The sequence below is a fragment of the Carcharhinus amblyrhynchos genome, chromosome 26, assembly GCF_965287045.1.
Source record: "Carcharhinus amblyrhynchos chromosome 26, sCarAmb.v2.hapA, whole genome shotgun sequence".
NCBI lineage: Eukaryota > Metazoa > Chordata > Chondrichthyes > Carcharhiniformes > Carcharhinidae > Carcharhinus > Carcharhinus amblyrhynchos.
In genome coordinates, this window is record NC_137349.1 from 38,306,477 (window position 1) to 38,333,523 (window position 27,047).

The following is a 27,047-nucleotide window of genomic DNA, read 5'->3' on the forward strand; positions in this document are numbered from 1 at the left end:
GGGTGAAAGGGTTCAGTCTGGATAAAGGGGTTCAGTCTGGGTAAAGGGGTTCAGGCTGGATAAAGGGGTTCAGTCTGGGTAAAGGGGTTCAGTCTGGATAAAGGGGTTCAGTCTGGGTGAAAGGGTTCAGTCTGGATAAAGGGGTTCAGTCTGAATAAAGGGGTTCAGTCTGGATAAAGGGGTTCAGTCTGGGTGAAAGGGTTCAGTCTGGATAAAGGGGTTCAGTCTGGGTAAAGGGGTTCAGGCTGGATAAAGGGGTTCAGTCTGGGTGAAAGGGTTCAGTCTGGATAAAGGGGTTCAGTCTGAATAAAGGTGTTCAGTCTGGGTAAAGGGGTTCAGGCTGGATAAAGGGGTTCAGTCTGGGTAAAGGGGTTCAGGCTGGATAAAGGGGTTCAGTCTGGGTGAAAGGGGTTCAGTCTGGGTGAAAGGGTTCAGTCTGGATAAAGGGGTTCAGTCTGGGTGAAAGGGTTCAGTCTGGATAAAGGGGTTCAGTCTGTGTAAAGGGGTTCAGGCTGGATAAAGGGGTTCAGTCTGGATAAAGGGGTTCAGTCTGGGTAAAGGGGTTCAGTCTGGGTAAAGGGGTTCAGGCTGGATAAAGGGGTTCAGTCTGGGTAAAGGGGTTCAGTCTGGATAAAGGGGTTCAGTCTGGGTAAAGGGGTTCAGTCTGGATAAAGGGATTCAGTCTGGGTAAAGGGGTTCAGGCTGGATAAAGGGGTTCAGTCTGGATAAAGGGGTTCAGGCTGGATAATGGGGTTCAGTCTGGATAAAGGGGTTCAGTCTGGATAAAGGGGTTCAGTCTGGGTAAAGGGGTTCAGGCTGGATAAAGGGGTTCAGTCTGGATAAAGGGGTTCAGTCTGGATAAAGGGGTTCAGTCTGGGTAAAGGGGTTCAGGCTGGGTAAAGGGGTTCAGTCTGGATAAAGGGGTTCAGTCTGGATAAAGGGGTTCAGTCTGGGTAATGGGGTTCAGTCTGAGTATTCAGTCTGGATGTAAGATTGTGTGCTCCCGTCGTTCCCGCGCTGTGGCTGTTGCAAGCGAGGATGGAGGATTTGATACTCAGCCACATCGCCGTTCACTGCAGCGCGACCAGGAAATCCCACTGGGGCGAACAGCCAGAAAACTCAGGCCTCAAACCTTCCGAATAAATCCTGTAATTTGGGATCCGTGAATATTAGCCTGAGGCGGTGAGGTCTCTGTGTCGTTAAAGGGGCGGAGCTGGGTGAATTCTCAGGATGTCCCACACAGTTGAACGCGAGGTAAACCCTCACTAAACAATCTCGCCGCCGTACTAATTCCTGCTGCGATTCCTTCAGCATGATTGCAGGCACAAAATGAACAACCCTTGCAACTGTTCGAGCAGTGTAGACAAAAATATACAGGCTGAAAGTTTCCAATCTCACCGACTGCGAGAATCACAGCTGTCGAGACAGCGGAATCTCCTGGATGATTCCTGAAGCTTTAAACGAGAGCGTAAATGGGGAAACTTGCAATTCCACAATTGTTCGTCCTGCCCCTGGCCATCAGGATATAACCCGATTGGCCCCAATTCTGTCCCCAGCTGGAATAAAAACACAGAAAAAAGAAAGGAATGAACTGAAGGATGTAAGGATTGAAAATAAAGATTTAACTTCAGAGTAGGAATAATTCATTCCCAGTTGGAATTTCGCACTTCCTGCTGGAATACTGCTGAAAACCCCTGGGTGGAATCGCTACGTTTGATTGCATCGCACCCATCGCGCACAGACAGGCCATTCAGCCCAACATTCCAATGCTGGTGCTGATGCCCCTCGCCCACTTTTCTCCATGGCGGGTTAACGTTCCTGCTTATCGAGGAGAGCTCTTCACCTCATCCAACAGGAGGCATACACACGGTGGGTCGTGCGAGGGCTGCTCTTGGATGTTTCGAGAGTTGCCTAGTGCTTCACGTCGTTAGTGTACGCTTAAACTGGATCAGATGCTGGGTAACATGACAGCTCAGTGACTATCACTGTTTGCTGTGCAGATACGTGGATTTGGGCCGGTGTCTGTGGGAGTTTGCGCATTCTCCCCGTGCTTGCGTGGGTTTTCTCCGGGTGCTCCGGTTTCCTCCCACACCCCAAAGATGTGCTGTTAGGCTGATTGGTGTAACAAATTGTCTCTAAATTAGTCTCCCCTCAATCTGGTTTCCAATGTGGAGTGCCATAAGCGGAGACAAGGGTCATGGGTGGAAGAGGGGACTCACAATGTTGAAATGGCGGCGCGGGCTCGTTGGGCTGAAGGGCCTGTTTCCCGGGCTGTGTTGTTCTTTGTTCTTTGGTAGCAAGGTTCACATCTCTCTGGGGCAAAGAGATTTCTTCTGAAGTCTGCAGACTGGCACACCCTAGTGAGGGGAGGGGTGGAGGGGGGAACCGAGATCGCAAGGCTGATGTGGAGGGAACGAGTAGGAAAAGGGATGGGGTGGGGGGGGGCACGGTGGTAGTGGGTGGCAGAGGATGCCCGGGGGATTCTAGAACCAGGGTTGACAATCCGAGGATTCGGGATAGGCCATTAGGTGCGGAGACATTTCTTCACCCGGTGAACCTGTGGAATTCATTCCCACAGGAAGTAGTTGATTCAAAGCATTGAATGGATTCAAGAGGTGTCTGGATATAGCACTTGGGGTGAATGGGATCAAAAGTTCGAACCATAGAAAATTACAGCTCAGAAACAGGCCTTTTGGCCCTTCTTGTCTGTGCTGAATCATTTTTTGCCTCGTCCCACTGACCTGCACTTGGACCATATCCCTCCACACCCCTCACATTCTCGAACCCCTCCAAGTTTTTCTTAAATGTTAAAAGTGACCCCGCACTTATCCAGCAGATCATTCCACACTCCCACCACTCTCTGTGTGAAGAAGCCCCCCCTAATATTCCCTTTAAACTTTTCCTCTTTACCCTTAACTCATGCCCTCTGGTTTTTTTCTCCCCCCAGCCTCAGTGGAAAAAGCCTGCTTGCATTCACTCTATCCACACCCATCAAAATCTTATACATCTCTATCAAATCTCCCCTCATTCTCCAGGGAATAAAGTGCTAACCTATTCAATCTCTCTCTGTAACTCAGCTTCAAGTCCCGGCAACATCCCTGTGAACCTTCCCTGCACTTGTTCAACCTTATTTACATCCTTCCTGTAATTAGGTGACCAAAACTGTACACAATACTCTAAGTTTGGCCTCACCAATGCCTTATACAACCTCACCATAACAAGGCTATGGGGAGAAAGCAGGATTTGGCTACTGAATTGGATGATCAACCATGATCGTGATGAATAACAGTACAGGCTTGAAAGGCTGAATGGCCTCTTCCTGCTCCTATCTTCTATGTTTCTATATATTGGAGTACACCCCCAGCCTGCAGACAGCCCCCCCAAGAATGAAATCTTGGCAGCAGTGAGACGAGGCCATTAAGTTAGAATCGTAGAACCCTACAGGGCAGAAAGAGGCCCTTCGGCCCATCGAGTCTGCACCGAACACAATCCCACCCAGGCCTTATATCCCTACACATTATTCCCACTAATCCCTCTAACCTACACATCCCTGGACACTAAGGGGCAATTTCTTAGCACGGCCAATCAACCTAACCCACACATCTTTGGACTGTGGGAGGAAACCCACGCAGACACGAGGAGAATGCGCAAACTCCACACAGACAGTGACCCGAGCCGGGAAGTGTGGGAGAGCGGGCTGGTAAGATTGCAGCAGAGGTGGGGAGGAGACAGGCCTCGTCAACCGACGTTCCGCACAACCCCTACCCCGTGCCAGCCCAGCCAACATACCTGTTTTTAACAATATAGTACTTCGTTCCTGCCTGGACTCCGTATCCTACCACCAACACGGCGTGGTTAAAGGCATTAGTCTGGCAATTGGCATCGTAAAAAACACCTGAAAGATGAAACACACAACTACATCAAGAATCGAGCCAAAACTCTCCAAATACAGGAGTTAAAAGGGTGAGCTCATTCCGGTGCTGAAGATGAAAGGATTTGACAGCGCAGCAAGATATTACTCCCCCTAGCCTCAGTGGAAAAAGCCTGCTTGCATTCACTCTATCGATACCCATCAAAACTTTATACACTTCTATCAAATCTCCCCTCATTCTTCTACGCTCCAGGGAATAAAGTCCTAACCTATTCAATCTCTCTCTGTAACTCAGCTTCTCAAGTCCCAGCAACTGGGTCTTGCTCTTAAAATTGCAGCTAGCTTTTTTGGGGGTGATATCGAGAAACATTTCTTCACTTTACAAGTAGTGGAAATTTGGAACTCTCTCCTTCATAGTGAGAGGATTCAAGCGCAGGATTAAGGGTGTCTTGATGCAATTACACAGAGCCCTGGTGAGGCCACACCTGGAATATTGTGTGGAGTTTTAGCTTCCTTATCTGAGGAAGAATGTTGTTGCTGTCAAGAAGTGCAATGAAAGTTTTCCAGGCTGATTTCTGGGATAGCAGGACTGACAAATGAGGAGAGATTGAGTCTATTAGGATCGTATTCGCTAGAGTTTAGAAGAACTGGTGGGGAAGGGTCTCAAAGAAACCGATAAAATTTTAACAGGACTAAACAGGGTTGCAGAGTGGCACAGTGGTTAGCACTGCTGCCTCACAGTGTCAGGGACCTGGGTTCAATTCCAACCTTGGATGTCTGTGTGGAGTTTGCATGTTCTCCCTGTGTCTGCGTGGGTTTCCTCTGGTTTCCTGGAGATTAGGTGGATTGGTCGTGCTAAATTGCCCCTGAGTGTCCAAAGATGTGTAGATTAGGTGGATTGGTCATGCTAAATTGCCCCTGAGGGTCCAAAGATCTGTAGATTAGTTGGATTAGCCATGCTAATTTGCCCCTGAGTGTCCAAAGATGTGTAGATTAGGTGAATTGGTCATGCTAAATTGCCCCTGAGTGTCCAGAAATGTGTAGATTAGGTGGATTGGCCATGCTAAATTGATCCTGAGTGTCCAAAGATGCGTAGATTAGGTGGATTGGCCATGCTAAATTGATCCTGAGTGTCCAGAGATGTGTAGGTTAGGTGGATTGGACATGGTAAATGCATGGGGTCATGGGGATGGAGTGGGTAAGATGCTTTGCCGGAGTGTCGGTCCAGACTCGCTGGGTGAACGGTCTCCTTCAGCACTGTCGAGATTCTGTGATTTCATTCCAGGGGATTTTCACAGTAACTTCATTGCAGTGTTCCTGTAAGCGGACTTGTGACATCAATAGGATGGGATTTTAGGGGTAGATGCAGGAACGATGTTCCTGATGGTGGGGGTGTCCAGAACCAGGCTGAAGATACGGGGTCAACCATTTAGGACTAAGATGGGGAGAGATTCCTTCACCCAGGAAGTGATGAGCCTGTGGAATTCTCTACCCTAGAAAGCAACTGAAGCCAAAATATTGTACATTTTGAAGAAGGAGTTCGATGGAGCCCACAGGGGGTGAAGGGGGTCAAAGATTATTCAGGTTAGGTGAAAACTGGCGATTGAATTGGATGATCAGCCATGATCATAATGAATGACAGAGCAGGCTCGAAGGGCCAAATGGCTTCCTCCTGCTCCTATTTTCTGTGTTTCTACGGTAACCGCTAATAAACAGGCAATTCTCCACTACGGGGACTTAGAAGTGAAAGATTTTTGCACTTTCCGCCTTTCGTCTCAGTCCAGTAGGTGGCGCTCAGGCTCCATTGGCTGGACCGAGCATGCGCCAGTCCAACACTGCAGGGTGGTATCCAACGGGGTTTATTACCAAATAAACTTTAACCTGGTGTGGTGAGACTTCTTACTGGGTCGTATCGGCGTCAGAGCCTGGATGAAATTCCCCTCCCAGTCTCCGGGTCTGTGCCGGCAAGATCCTTCGCCACCTTTGTTCCGGCAAAGCGAGAGCTGGGGTTGTGAGTTTGGAGAGTTGAGCTTGGCCGTAGGGGCAATGGCACCCTCACCTGAGCTGTAAAACTGCCAAGAGGGCAGTCCTGCGTCAATCACCACCGCTACGGGTCCAATCTCAGCCACCGCCCGCGTCAAAGCTTCTTCATCTCCATATGGAAGTATTTTGTAGCTGGAGACGGAAGTCACGCTCTCAGACGCATTGTATTTGCAAGATTCACCATCCTGTACGAAAGGAGAACAGGCAGGAGGTTATAGATACCAGGTTAACAGTCCTTTGGTCTGTAGTTGCGGTGTATGGAATCTTGCTGTGCCCCATTGACTGTCTGTATTTATCTGCATGACAGATCATTGGTTCCCATAAAGAACCATAAAAATGTGAACTCCTACATGTCTGAATTTATAATTGGTTCCATGTTTATTCCAGTGGGAGGCTCAATGTGCCATGGTTAACCAAGAAAATGTTGGTGAGCTTTGTTTAAATTATAGAATCTCTGCAATGCAGAAGGAGGCCCTTCGGCCCATCGAGTCTGCACCGACCACAATCCCATCCAGGCCCTACCCCCATATCCACACATGTTTTACCCGTTAACCCCTCTAACCTACGCATCCCTGGACACTAAGGGGCAATTTCTTAGCATGGCCAATCAACCTAACCCGCGCATCTTTGGACTGTGGGAGGAAACTGGAGCACCCCCAGGCAGACACGAGGAGAAACTCTGCACAGAGAGTGACCCAAGCTGGGAATCGAACCCGTGTCTTGGCGCTGAGAGGCAGCAGCGCTAACCATCTGTGCCACCGTACCACCCAAGTTAATTGGTGGAGTTTATAAAAATAGATATATATATATATGTATGTATGTGCCTGAATGTATAGATATATATCTATGTGTCTGAATGTATTGGAAGTGTGGGTCACCGGTGAGATCCAGTTACAAATGTACCTTTGCAGTGTAGGCGTAGGTGGATTCAGCTTCAATTCCTCCGTTCTCAATGATGTAGTCAAAGGCACTCGATGACCAGCCTCCGTTGCATCCAAACGTTCCATGGCCCCTTGAACAGTCGATGAGGTTCTGTTCGCTCAAAACGGTGAGTTTGCCTGTCTTCTTGAACAGCTGCCCTTCCAGCACCCCGGTGGCACTAAATGCCCAGCAGCTGTAGCACTGCCCCTGGCGGGGAGATGGGGGGGAAGGTTATGAGTTTCAGTTCCCTGCTGGACTTGAGCAGTGAATCCAGGCTGACAGCCCAGTTTGGCTCTGACAGAGCATTCTGTACTCACAAGCGTCCTCCTTCGGGTGAGGCATCAAACCAATGTTCTCTTGTCATAGAGTCCCACCCAGACCCTATTCCCGAAATCCCACACATTCCCCCTGAGGGTCAACTTAGCACGGCCAACCTGCACATCTCTGGGAGGAAACCGGAGCACCCGGAGGAAACCCACGCAGATATGTGTATAAATAGTATAAATAAGTATTTCTTGGTATCAGACCAAGATAGTGTCCAAGATAATATCGAAATGAAGGAATTCTGGTGAGCGCAATTCCATCCGTTTAAAAATAGCTGTGAGAGAGACATCTCTCTGTGGGATCAGGGGAGAGAGAACACAGCCTGAGCAATACTTGTGCCTGTTCAGGGTAATGTGCAAACTCCACATAGACTGTGACTCCAGGCTGGAATCAAACCCGGGTCTCTGGCGCTGTGAGGTACCACCCTATTAATAAACCATAAAAATCCCCGGGCACTACTTGATAAGGAGCAGGAATTAGAAGAACAACATGCATGTACAAAACAAAACAAGGCCATTCAGTCCATTATTACAGGGCCAGCTCCTTCTGAGAGAAATCCTATTGCCCCACTCTTTCCCTTCATCCCTGTTACTCCCCCCCCGCCTCAGATGGTTCTATCCAGTTTACCCTTCGAAGACAAAATGGTCTCTTCCTTAACTATTCAACACCAACAACAACTTGTATTTTGGGCGGCGCAGTAGCACAGTAGTTGGCAACGCTACTCCGCAGCATCAGGGACCTGGGTTCGATTCCTGGCTCGGGTCACTGTCTGTGTGGAGTTTGCACATTCTCCCCGTGTCTGCGTGGGTTTCCTCCGGGTGCGCTGGTTCCTCCCACAGTCTGAAAGACGTGCTGGTTAGGTGCATTGGCCGTGCTAAATTTCCCTCGGTGTACCCGAACAGGCACCGGAGTGGAGCGAATAGGGGGTTTTCACAGTAACTTCATTGCAGTGTCAATGTAAGCCTTACTTGACTTGTGACTAATAATAAATAAACTTAACCTATTTATGAAGGGGATAGATAGAGTAAATGGTGGTAAGCTTTTTCCGCTATTAGAAATGGATAGAACGAGGGGTCACGGGCTTAGGGTGAGGGGGGCTAGGTATAAGACAAATATTAGAGGGCAGTTTTTCACGCAAAGGGTAGTGGGGGTGTGGAATGCACTGCCGAGTAAGGTGGTGGAAGCAGGCACGCTAGGGTTGTTTAAGAGTCACTTAGACAGCCATATGAGCGGTCTACATATAGGGGGATATAGCAGGCCTTACTAAACATTGTAGGCTTGGGATTACGTTTTTGCCTCAGGGATGTTACAGTCTTTGCCTGTTTAATAATGAAATTTTTTGTCTCCACAGGCATTTAAGTCCACCTTGTTGACCAGCAAGGGGCATGCATGCGGCAGGTTGTAGTGGGCTGCTCTTGGACGTTGCTTCGGAAGTTGCCTATTGCTTCATGTCGTTAGTGTGCTTAAACTGGACCATCTCGAGGGCAACATGACAGCTCAGGGACTATCTCTGTTGCTGTGCGGACACATGGATTTGGGCCTGTGTCTGTGGGAGTTTGCACGTTCTCCCCGTGGTTGCGTGGGTTTCCTCCGGGTGCTCCGGTTTCCTCCCACATCCCCCAAAGATGTGCTTTTAGGCTGATTGATTGGGTAACAAATTGTCCCTATATTGGACCTCCCTGATCCTCGCACATTAGGCGTAGACTAAAATCATGAATAGGTCACTGAGACAGTGGGACGGCGGCGCGGGCTCGTTGGGCCGAAGGGCCTGTTTCCCGTGCTGTGTTGTTCTTTGTATATAGCTCCTTCACCAGGGTAAAATATTTCGAGGTGCTTCATGGGGACGTTTTCAGATAAATTTGACACGGAATCATTATTAGGGCTCAGAACTCGACTAAGGCCATTCTTCAATCATATCGTTTTTGTTTCAGATTTTGTTAGCTTCTTATTCTATAAGAGATGTGGGAACAAAGGGGAGAGTCTTAATGGAACGAAGAAGACAATTCTGGTGGCCACATTACAGGAAGGACGTGGAGGCTTTGGAGAGGGTGCAGAAGAGGTTTACCAGGATGCTGCCTGGATTAGAGGGTATGAGCTATAGGGAGAGAGGCTGTGGAGTGGCCGAGGCTGAGGGGAGACCTGATAGAAGCCTATAAAATTGTGAGGGGCACAGGCTAAGAGTCACAGCCTTTTTCCCAGAGTTGAAATATCTAATACTAAGGGGCATACACTTAAGTTGAGAGGGGGAAAAGTTCAAAGGAGATGTGAGGAGTAAGTTTTTTTACACAGAGAGTGGTGGGTGTCTGGAATGCACTGCCAGGGGGTGGTGGTGCAGGCAGGGAGGATAGGGGCATTTAAGGCGTTCGTAAATAGGTACACGATTACGCCCCTCATTATTTTATAGACCTCTATAAGATCACCTCTCAGCCTTCAACACTCCAGAGAAAAAAGCCCCAGTCTATCCAGCCTCTCCTTATAACTCAATCCATCAAGTCCCGGTAGCATCCTAGTAAATCTCTTTTGCGCTCTTTCTCAGTGAGCTACATTTTTAAAACATTATAAGAACATAAGAAATAGGAGCAGGAGTAGGCCATCTAGCCCTTCGAGCCTGCCCCGCCATTCAATAAGACCATGGCTGATCTGTTGTGGCTCAGTTCCACTTTCCCGCCCTCTCCCCATAACCCTTAATCCCCTCTCTTATCAAGAACCCATCAACCCGCTTCTTAAAAATATTTAGCGAGGCAGCCTCCACCACTTCAACGGGCAGAGAATTCCAGAGATTCACCACCCTTTGAGTGAAGAAGTTCCTCCTCAACTCCGTTCTAAACCGTCCCCCCTTTATCTTGAGGCTGTGCCCCCTAGTCCTACTGTCTTTTTTGAGCGGGAAGAGTCTCTCCACCTCTATCCTATCCATCCCATTCATCATCTTATACGTCTCAATGAGATCTCCCCTCATTCTTCTAAACTCTAACGAGTACAAGCCTAGTTTATTCAGCCTCTCCTCATAGCTCAATCCCCTCAACTCCGGTATCAGCCTAGTAAACCTCCTCTGCACTCCCTCCAGGGCCAAAATATCCTTGCGCAGGTGCGGCGCCCAAAACTGCACACAGTACTCCAGCTGCGGCCTCACCAATGCCCTATACAGCTGCAGCAAGACCTCCCTACTTTTATATTCAATCCCCCTCGCTATGAAGGCCAGCATCCCATTCACCTTCCTGACCACCTGCTGCACCTGCAAGCTGGGTTTTTGCGACTCATGCACAAGGACCCCGAGGTCCCTCTGCACCGTCGCCTGCTGCAGTTTTTCGCCACGTAAGTCATAGTCCTTCCTACCATTCTTCCTACCAAAGTGGACCACCTCACACTTGCCAACATTAAATTCCATTTGCCATTTCCTGGCCCATTCGCCCAGCCTATCTAGATCCTTCTGCAGACTCTCCACACCCTCCGCACAATTTGCCTTTCCCCCAATCTTGGTGTCATCAGCAAATCATTATTCATTCAGGTAAGGCCAGCATTTGCTGCCCATCTCTTTCTGGAGAAAAGGGTTCCTTTAGCACTGCGGTTGCTGAGGTTGCGTTGGGATTTCTATCACTTTGTGCCAACGACAGTACATTCAGTGAAGGTAATCACTGGATGAACAATTTTCATTCAGGAGTTGCATAAAACATTCCACCAGAACAATATCCTGTAAACAGCGAGGAGATGCAGGGGTGGGATTTTCCAGCTGCGCTTGCCCCGAGACTGGAAAACCCCAGCCGTGGTCACCAGACCTTTGCATGGTCTGCCCCTCACCCGTGGTGGGTGGGACAGGAAAATTTGACCTGCTGACTTGTTCCGGTAGTTTTAGCGGTGGCCTGCACCTTTTAATAAGGACTGAGCCACGCCATCGGGTAAGTCTGTACTCACTGGAGTTTAGAAGGGTGAGGGGGGATCTTATAGAGACGTATAAGATAATGAAGGGGATGGATAGGGTAGAGGTAGAGAGATTCTTCCTGCTTAGAAAGGACAGCAGGACTAGAGGACACAGCCTCAAGATAAAGGGGAGGGCAGTTTAGATCGGAGTTGAGGAGGAACTTCTTCACTCAAAGGGTGGTGAATCTCTGGAATTCTCTGCCCATTGAAGTGGAGGCTACCTCGCTAAATATATTTTAGTCACGGGTAGATAGGTTTCTGATCGATAAGGGAATTAAGGGTTATGGGGAGAAAGCGGGAAAGTGGACCTGATCCACTTCAGATCAGCCATGATCTTATTGAATGGCGGGGCAGGCTCGAAGGGCTAGATGGCCTACTCCTGCTCCTATTTCTTATGTTCTTATGTTATGTAACAGCAGCCACACGAGCCAGCTACCACGTACTGAGGCGATGCCAGAGAAGGATTGGTACCTGGTACTTTGGTGGGGTAACGTGGCCAGATGTGCGCCAGTCTACACTCTCTGGCAGGTGTTGGCTGTGTCGGGCCTTCATCCCCTCTTGTGTCTGGTTGTTCACCAACACTTCCTTCCTCTTGTGTGTGTTGAATAATCGAGCAAACTCTTGCGGTGTCTGAACAGAAGGGAAAGAAGAACCAGATTTTACACGACACTTTTCTCAGGCACGCCTTGTTATTGCAACGTCGGAAATTTGGCAGCCAATCTGTGCACAGCAAGCTCCCATACAGAATTGTGTGACAAATGACCAGATGGCAGCTGAAAGATAAACATCGGCCAAGAGACACCTCTTGATCTTTTACTGTAACGACATTACACATCCACGGTAGCACAGTGGGTTAGCACCGCTGCCTCACAGCTCCAGGGTCCTGGGTTCGATTCCAGGCTCGGGTCACTGTGAAGTTTGCACATTCTCCTCGTGTCTGCGTGGGTTTCCTCCGGGTGCTCCGGTTTCCTCCCACGGCCCAAAGATGTGTGGGTTAGGTTGATTGGCCATGCTAAAATTGCCCCTTAGTGTCCTGAGATGCTTAGGTTAGCGGGATTGATGGGTAAAATCTATGGGGGTAGGGGCCTGGGTGGGATTGTGGTTGGCGCAGACTCGATGGGCCGAAGGGCCTCTGCCTGCACTGTAGGGTTCTATGATCCACTTGAGGGACAAGAAGGGGCTTCAGTTTAACATTCACCCATTGGACAGACTCCATAAAACTCTAATAGAAATGGGAGCAGGAGGAGGCCATTCAGTCCCTCGAGCCTGCTCCACCATTTAATAGGTTAATTGTTAATTTAACACTCTCTAAGTCCACTTTCCTGCCTTGTCTCCTTAAGCCTTCATTTCCCCTTACTGATTAAGAATCCCAGCCTTCCCAGGTAAAGGGTTCCAAAGAATTATACAAAGCATTGACTTCCACTGAAGGTCATGTTGACAATTGTGAATAGATAACTGAAGAACCACTTTAGTTAGCAGAGCGGGGCAGTGTAACAGTGGTTAGCACTGCTGCCTCACAGCGCCAGGCTTCAATTCTGGCCTCTGGTGGCTGTCTGTGTGAAGTTTGCATGTCTTCCCCATGTCTGCATGGGTTTCCTCCGGGTGCTCCGGTTCCCTCCCACAGTCCAAAGATGTGCAAGTTAGTTGGATTGGCCACGCTAAATTAGTGTCCCAAGATGCGTAGCTTAGATGGAGTGGCCATGGTAAATGTGTTAGGGGATAGGGTGGTGCAGAGGGGGCCTGGGTGAGATGCTCTATCAGAGAGTCAGTGCAGGCTCAATGGGCCGAATGGCCTCTTCTGCATGTTGGGATTCTATGATTCAAAGAATGCTGGTTTAGTTAAACCCCAGGTCATAAATCATAAGTCCGTACAGTACAGGAGGAGGCCATTCTGCCCATCGGGTCTGCCCTGACCACAATCCCACCCAGGCCTCTTCCCATAACCCCACATATTTACCTTGCTAATCCCCTAACACTAGGGTCAATTTTAGCATGGCCAATCACCCTAACCCACGCATGTCTGGACTGTGGATGGAAACCGGAGCGTCCGGAAAAAACCCACGCAGACACGGGGAGAATGTGCAAACAGACAGTGACCCGAGGCTGGAATTGAACCCAGGTCCCTGGCACTGTGAGGCAGCAGTGCTAACTACCACCCCTTATTTTTTAACTAGGTTTTACCAGTTACTGTGGATGATATTGGTATCAGATCTAACCAGGATTGTTCTTTGGTCAAAATATCTGGGCCAGGATTTTTTGTGCTTTAACACTCTGCAATTGAGGATGGGGGAATCTCAGCCAAATCTCCGTTCACTGCGACGGGAACAGAGAATCCCGCCGGAGTGACTGGCCGGATTATTCCCCCCTGTTCTCAGGACGTAAGCAAAGCCGGCCAGGCCACAGTTATTACCTACTGCCAACTGTCCAGAGAGCGTTAGCAGTCACTTAACGTCACATGGGACTGAGTGACATTAGGCCGGACCAGTGAGGTGTAGCAGATCTCCATCCTTAAAGGAATATTCATTGAACCAGTTGGGATTTTGCAACAAAACCGGTGTCCTTTTTCTACCCGGTGCCTGGTAAAATGATTAAATTTGAGCAAATTCCAGTTCCCAAGCTGCCTTGACAGAATCGGAATCCTCTGTGAGTTCAGTGGCTGATGTTACCACAGCTCCAGGGAATTACTCACCAAGTCACCGAAACCATTCATGCCCATGGTGTACGTCAAAGTCCCTTCCTTGTCATTGTGCTCCTTAATTCTCCTCAGATTTTCCAGCCATATTCCTTTCCTGAGAGCCTCTGTTTTCTGAGGGCAGAACAGTGAGAGATGACATTGGACAGGGAGAAAGGAAGACTTGCATTTTAATAGCACCTCTCAAGAGAGCTTCGCAGACAATGAATTGCCTTGGGAGGGTAGCCACTTCTCTAATGTAGAAAAAGCAGCAGGAAATGTACGCACAGCAAGATCCCAAAAAGCAGTCACGTCACTAAATAATGTCTTGGGGTGAATATTGGTTGAGGAGTAAATATTGGCGAGGGCACCTGGGAGAACACTTCTCCTTTTCAAAATAGTGCATTAGGTCTTTCACACCCACCGCAGAATTTGGCGCCCGGTTTAACAATTTGTCAGGACGGCAGCACCTCTGACAGTGCAGAGTTTCCTCAGGACTGCTGTGGGAAGTATCAACTCGGATTATATATATGTCCGAATTGTGGACTGGCTTCGAACACCATCACCTTGTGACTCAGAGGCAAAAGAGCTGCAAGTGAAGCCACCAGACAAACACAGCTCATGCACAGGGAAACATGGTGGCTGGTCTGGGTGAGTCCAACAGGTTTATAGAACATTGAAAAACTACAGCACAAACAGGCCCTCTGGCCCACAAGTTGTGCTGAATATCTCTACCTGCTAGGCTTACCTTCTATCTTACTAAGTCCCACATACTTATCCAGAAGTCTCATTGGACATAGAACATTACAGCGCAGTACAGGCCCTTTGGCCCTCGATGTTGTGCCGACCAGTGGAACCAATCTAATGACCCTCTAACCTAAACTATTCCAATGTTATCCATATGCCTATCCACTGACCATTTGAACGCCCTTAAAGTTGGCGAGTCCACAACTGCTGCAGGCAGGGCATTCCACGCCCTTACTACCCTCTGTGTAAAGAACCTACCTCTGACATCCGTCCTATAATTACTACCCGCCAATTCAAAGCTGTGTCCCCTCGTCTCTTAAAAGATCCCAGCAAATCCGCCTCCACCACCACCAACGGCAGCCGATTCCACTCACCCCTGTGAAAAACTTACCCCTGACATCTCCTCTGTACCTACTCCCCAGCACCTTAAACCTGTGTCCTCTTGTGGCAGCCATTTCAGCCCTGGGGAAATAGCCTCTGAAAATCCACCCTATCTATACCTCTCAACATCTTATAAACCTCTATCAGGTCGCTTCTCAACCTTCGTCTCCTCTAAGAAGAAAAGACCGAGCTCCCTCAACCTATCCTCATAAGGCATGCCTCCCAATCCAGGCAACATCCTTGTAAATCTCCTCTGCATCCTCTCAAAAGCTTCCACATCCTTCCTGTAGTGAGGCGACCAGAACTGAGCACAGTACTCCAAGTTTATTTTGGTGTTACTCTGGGCTACTTGAGACAGTAAGGAGTCTCACAACACCAGGTTTAAGTCCATTTATTTAATAGTAATCCCACAAGCTTTCGGAGTACATCGTAACTACTTGAGACAGACACTCAGCAGCACTAACGCCGGGATTCGTGGGATATAAAGTCTAATTTCATCGTGTTGAAGGAGGCTATTCAACATAGAATAGAGCCATGGTATCCCTACAGTGCAGAAAGAGGCCATTTGGCCCGTCAATACTGCACCAACTCTTACCCAGGCCTGACCCTTGTCCTTATCTCCATAACCCGGAGCACTTACTTGCGAAATCACCTAACTTACACATATTTTTGGACATAAGGGGCAATTTAGCCTGGCCAATCCACTTAACCTGCACACCTTTGGACTGTGGGAGGAAACTGGAGCACCTGGAGGAAACCCACGCAGACACGGGGAGAATGTGCAAACTCCACACAGACAGTGACCCAAGGCTGGAATTGAACCCGGGTCCCTGGTGCTGTGAGGCAGCAGTGCTAACCCACTGTGCCCCCATGCTGACAGTCCATTGAGTCTGCACCGACTCTCTGGCAGAGTATTTTACCCAGGTCGTATCCCCGTATTAGCCATTTACCATGGCTAATCCACCTAACCTGCGCATCTTTGGACCGTGGGAGGAAACCGGGGCATCCGGAGGAAACCCACGCAGACACGGGGAGAATGTGCAAACTCCACGCAGGTAGTAACTCAAGGCCAGAATCGAACCCAGGCTCCTGGCGCTGTGAGACAACCACTGTACTAACATGCTGCCCCTTATGTTTTTCGCTCTTTTAATGTTACTGTCATTTGCCAGCAAGTTTAGGCTAAAAAAAAGCTACAAATCCTCCTACTCATAGAATCATAGAATCCTTCCAGTGCAGAAGGACGCCATTCAGCCCAATCGAGTCTGTACCAACATCAATCCCATCCAGACCCTATCCTTATAACCCTTATGCATATACTTAGCTCGTCCCCCTGACACTAAGGGGCAATTTAGCACGGCCAATCCACCTAACCCACGCATCATTGGATTGTGGGAGGAAGCCGGAGCACCCGGAGGAAACCCACGCAGACACGGGGAGGACGTGCAGACTCCGCACAGGCAGCAACCCGAGCCAGGAATCGCACCTGGGTCCCTGGCGCTGTGAGGCAGCAACGCTGACCAAATGCCAGGATTCTTAGGATATAAAATTTAATTTCCTCGTGTTGAAGGAGGCCATTCGGTCCATCGCGTTCAACTAAAGCTGGTGTCTGGAGGGATGAACTCCCAGGAGAATCTATCTGGGGGGGCGGGGGCGACGTAAATAAGCTTTCGGCGGAACGGTTGTTCCAAATGTGTTAGAGATAACAAAAGATAATTTGACATTTTATTGAACGTTCACACTCATTTCTGCTGCCAGAATTCTAGTCATTGGAACTCAGCATCTGCTGAGGTTGGTGGATTCCAGTCCTGTGTGAATAAGGTGGACAGGTGAAGGAATGTGGTCTGTGATGAGCAAGGGAATTGTGTCTGGTGTCCTGACCAATATCACAAGCCAACTTCTCCAACATAGTCCTTTTCAGATCACCGTCTGCCGAGCCTTTGTTGGAAAATATCTGTTTATCCCCCATCACAACAGCGGCAAACTTCAGCAAGTACTTAATCAGCTCCGGGATATTTTGAGGATGTTAAAGGCAGTTTAGAAATATAAATTGTTAACGCTGTAAGTATGTAAACCCCGCAACTTACAACAGCCAAAACTCCAATCTTGAGGAGGTGGGAGGGTTGGACAGAATCAGAAAACACTAACAACTCAGAAGGAGGCCATTCAGCCCATCATGTCTGCCTTGGATCACCCCCACCCCTGGCTTTTATTTACAGATGTAGAGATGCCGGTGTTAGATTGGGGTAAACACATAAGTTAAGAACATAAGAAATAGGAGCAGGAGTAGGCCATCTAGCCCTTCGAGCCTGTCCCGCCATTCAATAAGATCATGGCTGACCTGAAGTGGATCCGTTCCACTTTCCCGCTTTCTCCCCATAACCCTTAATTCCCCTGTCTATCAAAAACCTATCTACCCGTGACTTAAATATATTCAGCGAGGCAGCCTCCACCACTTCAACGGGCAGAGAATTCCAGAGATTCACCACCCTTTGAGTGAAGAAGTTCCTCCTCAACTCCGACCTAAACTGCCCTCCCCGCTTATCTTGAGGCTGTGCCCTCTAGTCCTGTAAGACACAGCCTCAAGTTCTTACTCACAGTCAGAAGTCTCACAACACCAGGTGTGGAAGGACTGTGGGAGGAAACCGGAGCATCCGGAGGAAACCCACACTGCAGCGGGACTGGAGAATCCCAGCTGTGGGCGAGGTTGGAGTGTGGAACCTTCCACACTCCTGACAAAGGAACAGCGTTTCCAAAAGCCTGTAAGATTACAATCAAATAAACTGGTTGGACTCTAACCTGGTGTTGTGAGACTTCTTACTATTTTGTTTACCGCCCTGTGGATTTTTTCTTGCCAGGTAATTATCCAAAGCAAGAGAATATATATCCTGATCTTGGATTGGTTTTCTGCACCGCTGGGATTTCTGCCCCTATTTCTTACCTTGCTGCTGTATGTCTTCCCGTTGAGGTTCTTCCATGTTTCCCAGTCCTGATTTGCACTCGGGGTGGTTAAGGAGGTACAATTGGTGATTAGAAAACAGGCCACAAACAGATATAGCTGCATCATCAAATACCTAGGCCTTGACATGGCAACAGTACAGACGCCCTTAACGAACGCTCTGAAATGAGAGGATAAAGGCAACATTTTATAAGTTAGTGACTCTGAGTTCAAACTTTCCCTGTCATTTCCTGAACTTTCCTTTCCCTCTCCGTAAATCCCAAGGAAGTGGCAGCTCTTGGGAGCTTTGCCAAGTTGTAGCCCAGTCCATTACTCAAACCAATCTCCCGCCCATTGACTCTGTCTACACTTCCCGCTGCCTCAGAGAAACAGCCGGTGTAATCAAGGACCCCACGCACCCCTCTTCCACCTTCTTCTGTTGAGAAAAAGATACAAAAGTCTGTGGTCACCGACTCAAGAACAGCTTCTTCCCTGCTGCCATCATGCTTTTGAATGGGCCTATCTTGCATTAAAATGATCTTTCTCTACACCCTGGCTATGACTGTAACACTACATTCTGCACTCTCATTTCCTTCTTTATGAGTGATATTCTTTGCCTGTATAGGCGTGCAAGAAACAATATTTTTCACTGTAGGTCCACCTTGTTGTCTAACGAGGGGCATACACGCGGTGGGTCGTGCGTGGGCTGCTCTTGGATGTTTCGAGAGTAGTCTAGTAGTTTGCATCGTTAGTGTACGCTTAAAACTGGACCAGCAGATGGGCACCACGACAGCTCAGTGACTATCACTGTTTGCTGTGCAGATACATGGATTTGGGCCGGTGTCTGTGGGAGTTTGCGCATTCTCCCCGTGGTTGTGTGGGTTTCCTCCGGGTGCTCCGGTTTCCTCCCACACCCCAAAGATGTGCTGTTAGGCTGATTGGTGTAACAAATTGTCCCTAAGTTATTCTCCCCTTAATCTGGTTTCCAATGGGGGTCCCATAAGCATAGACATGGGTCAAGGGTGGAAGAGGAAAAGCACATTGTAAAATGGCGGCGCAGGCTCGTTGGGCCGAAGGGCCTGTTTCCCGGGCTGTGTTGTTCTTTGTTTATTCGCCCCACCACCGCTGCCAGCGGGAATGGAGAACTTGGCGCTCAGCCAAAACCCCACACACTGCAGCGGGGCTGGAGAATCCCAGCTGTGGGCGAGGTTGGAGAATTCTGGCACTGATGTCAGTCTGTCACAATATTTAGAGAGTCAGTACTTACTGGCAGAGCCACAATGGTGTGAAAGGTTAGAACCATAGAAAATTATAGCTCAGAAACAGGTCTTTTGGCCCTTCTTGTCTGTGCTGAACCATTTTTTGCCTAGTCCCACTGACCTGCACTTGGACCATATCCCTCCACACCCCTCACATCCATGAACCTGTCCAAACTTTTCTTAAATGTTAAAAGTGACCCCGCATTTATCCGGCAGCTCATTCCACACTCCCACCACTCTCTGTGTGAAGAACCCCCCCTAATATTCCCTTTAAACTTTCCCCCCTTTCACCCTTAACCCATGTCCTCTGGTTTTTTTCTCCCCTAGCCTCAGTGGAAGAAGCCTGCTTGCATTCACTCTATCCACACCCATCAAAATCTTATACACCTCTATCAAATCTCCCCTCATTCTTCTACTTGCAGAAACAGTAAAACAAAGCAGACAGAAGGAATAAGTCTGGAGTTGGAAAGGTAGCATTGGAGGTCTATGTTTATCTGGAGACATGGAGTTGCATGAAGAGAGGGCATGAGAAAGGTTTCTGGTTTGACACAGGCATTCTTGTTCTAAGTTGCAGAATGCCCCGGGGTTTTAGTTTCAGTCAATGTTGCGTTCTCTGCTAGAGTAACCTCAGAATGGTGTAGAGCAAATTGGTATATTTAATGGAAGTTGCTAAGGTACGATAATCCAGCAGGGAAAATAACCCGAGTTTGCAGAAAACAAAGTGTGTCAAACACATTCCTCAATGCCTGTGCCAAGCCCTGAGATAACGGCTGGAATTTTACCCCCTTTCCAGGAATCGGGACAGGTTTGGTTCACAGAACGGAATTCTCCGTTAGCCTCGGGTGGGATTTTACGAGCCTCGCCTGAGCGTGGTTGTAAAATACTGACCAACGCGTCGCTCTCCCGCCCTACGTCCCGACACTGAAACAGGGCACACCTTCCAGTTGTGACAAGGGCATTGAAGCCTCTGGCACATTCATACGTTTCCAAACTAGCAACCAGGCTTAGCTGGAGGTGTGAATATTATCACTTCCTGTGCATGCCTTCCATTCCCCAAATCTGAATCCTTTGGAGCACTGGAACATCTCCGGCCCCTCGACTATGTTCCATCATTCAACAGGACCATGGACTGTATTTTTATATTCCTGTCATAATTCGAGGTGACTCCATGTGCAGATGTATGGGATTGAGGGTAATCTAGGAAATTGGATCAGGAATTGGCTAGCGGATAGGAGACAGAGGGTGGCGGTTGATGGTAAATATTCGTCATGGAGTTCGGTTACGAGTGGTGTGCCTCAGGGATCTGTTTTGGGGCCACTGCTGTTTGTAATTTTTATTACTGATCTGGATGAGGGTATAGTTGGGTGGATTAGTAAATTTGCTGATGACACCAAAGTCAGAGGTGTGGTAGATTGTGAGGAAGGGTGTCATAGTTTGCAGGAAGACTTGGACAGGTTGCAGAGCTGGGCCGAGAGGTGGCGGATGGAGTTTAATGCGGAGAAGTGTGAGGTAATTCACTTTGGTAGGAATAACAGATGTGTTGAGTATAGGGCTAACGGGAGGACTTTGAAGAGTGTGGATGAACAGAGGGATCTAGGTGTATGTGTACATAGATCCCTGAAAGTTGGGAATCAAGTAGATAGGGTTGTTAAGAAGGCATACGGTGTCTTGGCGTTTATTGGTAGGGGGATTGAATTTAGGAGTTGCAGCATCATGTTGCAACTGTACACAACTCTGGTGCGGCCGCACTTGGAGTACTGTGTGCAGTTCTGGTCCCCACATTACAGGAAGGACGTTGAGGCTTTGGAGAGGGTGCAGAGGAGGTTTACCAGGATGTTGCCTGGTATGGAGGGGAGGTCCTATGAGGAGAGACTGAGGGATTTGGGGTTGTTTTCGCTGGAAAGAAGGCGGCTAAGAGGGGATCTTATTGAAACATATAAGATGATTAGAGGTTTAGATAGGGTGGACAGTGATAGCCTTTTTCCTCGGATGGAGAAAGCTAGCACGAGGGGGCATGGCTTTAAATTAAGGGGTGGTAGTTATAGGACGGATGTCAGGGGTAGGTTCTTTACCCAGAGAGTGGTGAGGGATTGGAATGCCCTGCCTGCTGCAGTTGTAAATGCGCCTAGTTTGGGGGCGTTTAAGAGATCCGTGGATAGGTTTATGGACGAAAAGGGATTGGTTTAGGTTAGTGGGTCATTGTTTTAACTGGTCTGCGCAACATCGTGGGCCGAAGGGCCTGTTCTGCGCTGTAATGTTCTATGTTCTATGTAATTGATTGAGAGAATGTGCAATGAAAGGTTTAACAGCCCAACAACATTCCCTGAGTCCTCCCTCTCAAAGGGGACAGCAGCCGATAGTCATCTGGGACTATGACAACCTTACCGTTTTATAATTGGTGTTTAAAATAGTTACTGACTTCTCCAAAATTTGAACGAAAACTCATGGGGTCGGATTTTCCAGCCACGCTCGCCTCAAGACTGGAAAATTCCGTCGAGGTCAACGGACCTTTGCACAGTCCGTGTCCCTCCCGCTACGATTCCTGTGGTGGGGGTGGGAAGGGAAAATTCCGTCTATGGCTATATTTTAGACTTCTACTCGGGCCAAATTTTAAAAGCTTTGCCGGAATTCTCCAGTCCCGTACGCCTCACAAAGAACCTCCGTTCACTGCAGCGGGACTGGAGCATCCCATAAGAACATCAGAAATAGGAGCAGGAGTAGGCCATCTCGCCCCTCGAGCCTGCCCCGCCATTCAATAAGATCATGGCTGATCTGATAGTGATTCAGTTCCACTTTCCCGCCCTCTCCCCATAACCCTTAATTCCCCTGTCTATCAGAAATCCCAGCCCCAGGCGAGTTTGGAGATTCCAGGCCCATAATCCTTCAGACAAAATGGTGAAATAAGGTCAAGAGAAAGGGGAAAGATTGAGATCGGTCAGCGACCTTATTTGTGAATTCCACTGGGGAACAATCCAAGGAAAAGCTGAGATTTGAACAATTCTTATAACTGGCCACATGTTGAAAGCAGGCCATGAATGGCTGCATCTTGAGGGAGACGCGTCAGGCTCTAGACTGATTTTCAAAGTTGTTTATTGGATCAGGGACTATTAGAATGGATAGCTGGACCAAGGCAGATGAGGTCAGGCTGTGGAACTGCCGGTGTTGGACTGGGGCAAGCACAGTAAGTATTCTCACAACACCAGGTTAAAGTCCAACAGGTTTATTTGTTAGCTTTCGGAGCGTTGATCACCTAATGAAGGGACAAAGCCCCGAAAGCTCGTGCTACCAAATAAACCTATTGGACTCCAATCTGGTGTTGTGAGACTGTTTACCGTGCCTACTCTAGTCTTACGCTGGCAACTCCACGTCATGGAGATCAGGATGGGTAGATGTGCGTATTTACTCTGTGGTTTCAAGTACTGATCATAGAATCCTACAATGTAGAAGGAGGCCATTTGGCCCATCGAGTCTGCACCGATCACAATCCCACTCCAGGCCCTATTTCCGTAACCTAATGCATTTACCCTCCAAGTCTCCCTGACACTAAGGGGCAATTTTAGCATGGCCAATCAACCTAACCCGCACATCTTTGGACTGTGGGAGGAAACCGGAGTACCCAGAGGAAACCCACGCAGACACGAGGAGAATGTGCAAACTCCACACAGACGGTGACCCGAGCCGGGAATCGAACCCAGGTCCCTGGTGCTGTGAGGCAACAGCGCTAACCACTGTGCCATCCCTCAGATAGGAACTGTTTACATCAAACGGCCTGTTTAAAAGCCGATTTTGACACATGGATTCCCTGTAAGGGAACGATGAGTACACCTGACATTTTGGACACCATTCCTCCAGCAACAGACACGCCAATGAACAGCTCAGTTATTTCTAGGAGCTCACTGCGTGTAAGATAACTACTGTTTTTGCCCAGTTTTAGCCCCCTTATTTGTGGAAGGATATATTGGCCTTGGAGGAAGTACAGAGAAGTTTCACCAGGCTGATACCGGAGATGAGCGGGTTAGCTTATGAGGGGAGATTGAATAGACTGGGTCTGTACTCGTTGGAGTTCAGAAGGGTGAGGGGGGATCTTATCGAGACATATAAGATAATGAAGGAGCTAGATAACGTGGAGGTAGAGAGATTCTTTCCGCTTAGAAAGGAAAACAGGACTAGAGGGCACAGTCTCAAAATAAGGGAGGGGCAGTTTAGATCGGAGTTGAGGAGGAACTTCTTCACTCAAAGGGTGGTGAATCTCTGGAATTCTCTGCCCGTTGAAGTGGTGGAGGCTGCCTCGCTGAATATATTTAAGTCACGGGTAGATAGATTTCTGATAGACAAGGGAATTCTGGGGAGAAAGCGGGAAAGTGGAACTGATCCACTTCAGATCAGCCATGATCTTATTGAATGGCGGGGCAGGCTCGAAGGGCTAGATGGCCTACTCCTGCTCCTATTTCTTATGTTCTTATGTTATGATCATTTATCTGAGAGATAGTCCCCACCGCGTACACAGTCCCACACCTTTCACAGGAGCTGCCCAGATTGTACAGAAAACATAAAACATTTCCGTTGCCAGAGGAGCTCAGTGCAAATGTGCCACTTTTAACCCATTTGGAGCATTTGGGTAAGCGTTGCGCTTGTGAACTTGACCCTTCACTTTGGCAACCCAATACTTCGAAATGGAGTCTCAAAGTAGGAGTTAGGAGAGCAAAATACACGATTGGAACAGCCCTTTAAGTCATAGTGTTGCAGTGACGAAACAGCCTGTTTATCACAGCACATGAACCCATGGGGCAACACGGTGGGGAATGCAGGCTCACTTTTAACATTTAAGAAAAACTTGGACAGGTTCATGGATAAGAGGGGTGTGGAGGGATATGGTCCAGGTGCAGGTCAGTGGGACTAGGCAGAAAAATGGTTCGGCACAGACAAAAGGCCTGTTTCTGTGCTAGAGTGTTCTATGGTTCTAAATTTCCCTAGTTGCCACACTCCAGTGCCTGTTCGGGTCAATGCACCCTAACCAGCACGCCTTTCAGAATGTGGCAGGATATCAGGGCAGACATAAGAACATAAGAAATAGGAGCAGGAGTAGGCCATCTAGCCCTTCGAGCCTGCCCCGCCATCCAATAACTGATCAGAAGTGGATCAGTTCCACTTTCCTGCCTGCTCCCCATAACCCTTAATTCTCTTGTCTATCAGAAACCTATCTACCCATGACTTAAATATGTTCAGCGAGGTAGCCTCTACCACTTCAACAGGCAGAGAATTCCAGAGATTCACTACCCTTTGAGTGAAGAAGTTCCTCCTCAACTCCGATCTAAACTGCAACCACCCCCCCCACTTATTTTGAGGCTTTTCCCTCGAGTCCTGCTATCCTTTCTAAACATGGGGAGAATGTGTAAGCTCCACACAGACCAAGCCAGGATTCGAACCCGGGTACCTCCTTCAGAATCCTCACATTGTGCTTTCTTCAGCACGAGTTCTGACGAGGCCTCACTTGTTTTGCAGCCTTGGGCCCAATTAGTCAAAGAACAAAAACAGCCCGGGAAACAGGCCCTTTGGCCCAATGAGCCCGCGCCGCCATTTTAACACTACCAGCCCCCCCTCCACCCATGACCCTTATCTATTGTTTATGGCAATCCGCATTGAGGGAAGACTAATTTAGGGACAATTTATTACCTCCAATCAGCCTAAGAGCACATCTTTGGGGTGTGGGAGGAAACCGGAGCACCCGGAGAAAACCCACGCAAGCACGGGGAGAATGCGCAAACTCCCACAGACACCGGCCCAAATCCACGTGTCTGCACAGCAAACAGTGATAGTCACTGAGCTGTCGTGTTGCCCAGCATCTGGTCCAGTTTAAGCGTAATCTCCCCATTGACTTATTTTGGGTTTCCCAGGGACTTTGGTTCGATTCCTGGCTTGGGTCAGTGCCTGCACCTTCTCGGGTCTGCGTGGGTTCCCTCCCACAATCTGAAAGACGTGCTGGTTAGGGTGCACTGACCCGAACAGGTGCCGGAGTGTGGGCGACTCGGGGATTTTCACAGTAACTTCATTGCAGTGTTAATGTAAGCCTACTTGCGACGAATAAATAAACTTTTAAACAAAAACACAAGTGGCTAGGCCGCAGCTTAACCTCAATCACCTGAATATTGCAGTAAGTTTGTTAACTCACTTCAGTCTGTATTATAGATTAGAGAGAATTATAAAGAGGGGCTTATTGTATGGAGTAAAATGAAGACTTAACATTGAGATTTAAATGAAGAAATTTGTGATTGAGGTTGAAAACAGATTGAAACAGGAAACCTTAATACAAGCTGCTGATTTTAAACAGTTTATAGACATCATTAACTTCCAATAAATGTGAATGAAGGAAATGACAGCAATCTCACCTGGTTTAGGCAGCTTCTTCCCTCTTAGATTGTCCTGGCTGAGGGTAGGGTTTATATAACTGTAAAACAGAAGGGTTTGCGCTTTCTCACACAGTTTATTTAGCTGCTACACCCTGAGGGCACACATTAATGTAAATTTGTCTGCCCACTGAACTAAGATGACCCGAGATTCTGTTGTGTGTTCCCCGTCAATCATCAGTAATCGCATTCTTAGACAACTGCCTCGAACCGTGTGTTAAAGCATTGTTTGGAAACCCAAAATAAGTCAATGGGGAATCTAATTGGGCCCAAGGCTGCAAAACAAGTGGGGCCAAGTCAGATGAAAGCACAATGTGACGATTCTAAAGTAGGTACCTGGGTTCAAATCCTGGCGTGGTCTGTGTGGAGTTTGCACATTCTCCCCATGTCTGCTCTGATTTCCTCCCACATCCTGAAAGACATGCTGAGTAGGGTGCATTGACCCGAACAGGGGCCGGAGTGTGGCAACTAGGGGAGTTTAGGACCATAGAACATCACAACACAGAAACAGGCCTTTTGGCCCTTCTTGTCTGTGCTGAACCATTTTTTGCCTAGTCCCACTGACCTGTACCTGGACCATTTCCCTCCACACCCCTCTCATCCATGAACCCCTCTAAGTTTTTCTTAAATGTTAAAAGTGACCCCGCATTTATCCGGCAGCTCATTCCACACTCCCACCGCTCTCTGTGTGAAGAAACCCCCCTAATATTCCCTTTAAACTTTCCCCCCTTTCACCCTTAACCCATGCCCTCTGGTTTTTTTCTCCCCTAGCCTCAGTGGAAAAAGCCTGCTTGCATTCACTCTATCTACACCCATCATAATCTTATATACCTCTATCAAATCTCCCTAATTTTTCTACGCTCCAGGGAATAAAGTCCTAACCTAGTCAACCTTTCTCTGTAACTCAGTTTCTCAAGTCCTGGCAACATCCTTGTGAACCTTCTCTGCACTCTTTCAACCTTATTAATATCTTTCTTGTAATTTGGTGACCAAAACTGCACACAATATTCTAAACTCGGCCTCACCAATGTCTTGTACAACCTCACCATAACATTCCAACTCTTATACTCAATACTCTGATTTATAAAGGCCAGTGTACCAAAAGCACTCTTTATGACCCTATCTACCTGTGATGCCACCTTTAGGGAATTATGTATCTGTATTCCCAAATCCCTCTGTTCTACTGCACTCTTCAGTGTCCGACCATTTACCTTGTATGTTCTACCTTGGCTTGTCCTTCCAAAGTGCAACACCTCACACTTGTCTGCATTAAACATTTCACAGTAACTTCATTGCAGTGTTAATGTGACCTGTGACTGATGTAAGTTGTGATTAATAAATAAACTTGAACTCGTGTTGGAGATGCCAGGCAAATGAGATGATGCGAATGTCCCACCGGTGATCCCAATCCTGGACATTGTCCAGTTGCCTATTTGAAATATTTCAGGATCATCTTTGCTGTTTTGATTCACTGTGAGCTCGCTGCCAGTGTCACAAGCTCGGGGCATCTCCAGTATCCATATCCTCTCCATGTCGGGTGCTGGGCCATGAAACATGGATTTCAGAGAGAGTGCCG

At 48.2% G+C, this 27,047-nt stretch overlaps 1 protein-coding gene across 1 annotated transcript; it reads right to left on the reverse strand.

The window, feature by feature from the left end:
* Positions 1–1,456: 1,456 nt before the first annotated feature.
* LOC145358761 (cathepsin K-like) lies at positions 1,457–17,958 on the reverse strand. The gene is made up of 7 exons (XM_080213023.1): positions 17,812–17,958; positions 13,764–13,880; positions 11,546–11,704; positions 6,818–7,042; positions 5,931–6,099; positions 3,790–3,895; positions 1,457–1,556 (listed from the first exon to the last, which is right to left on the reverse strand). The coding sequence occupies exons 1-7, from the start codon at positions 17,956–17,958 to the stop codon at positions 1,457–1,459; spliced, it is 1,023 nt and encodes a 340-aa protein (XP_080069149.1).
* Between the last annotated feature and the right edge of the window lie 9,089 nt (positions 17,959–27,047).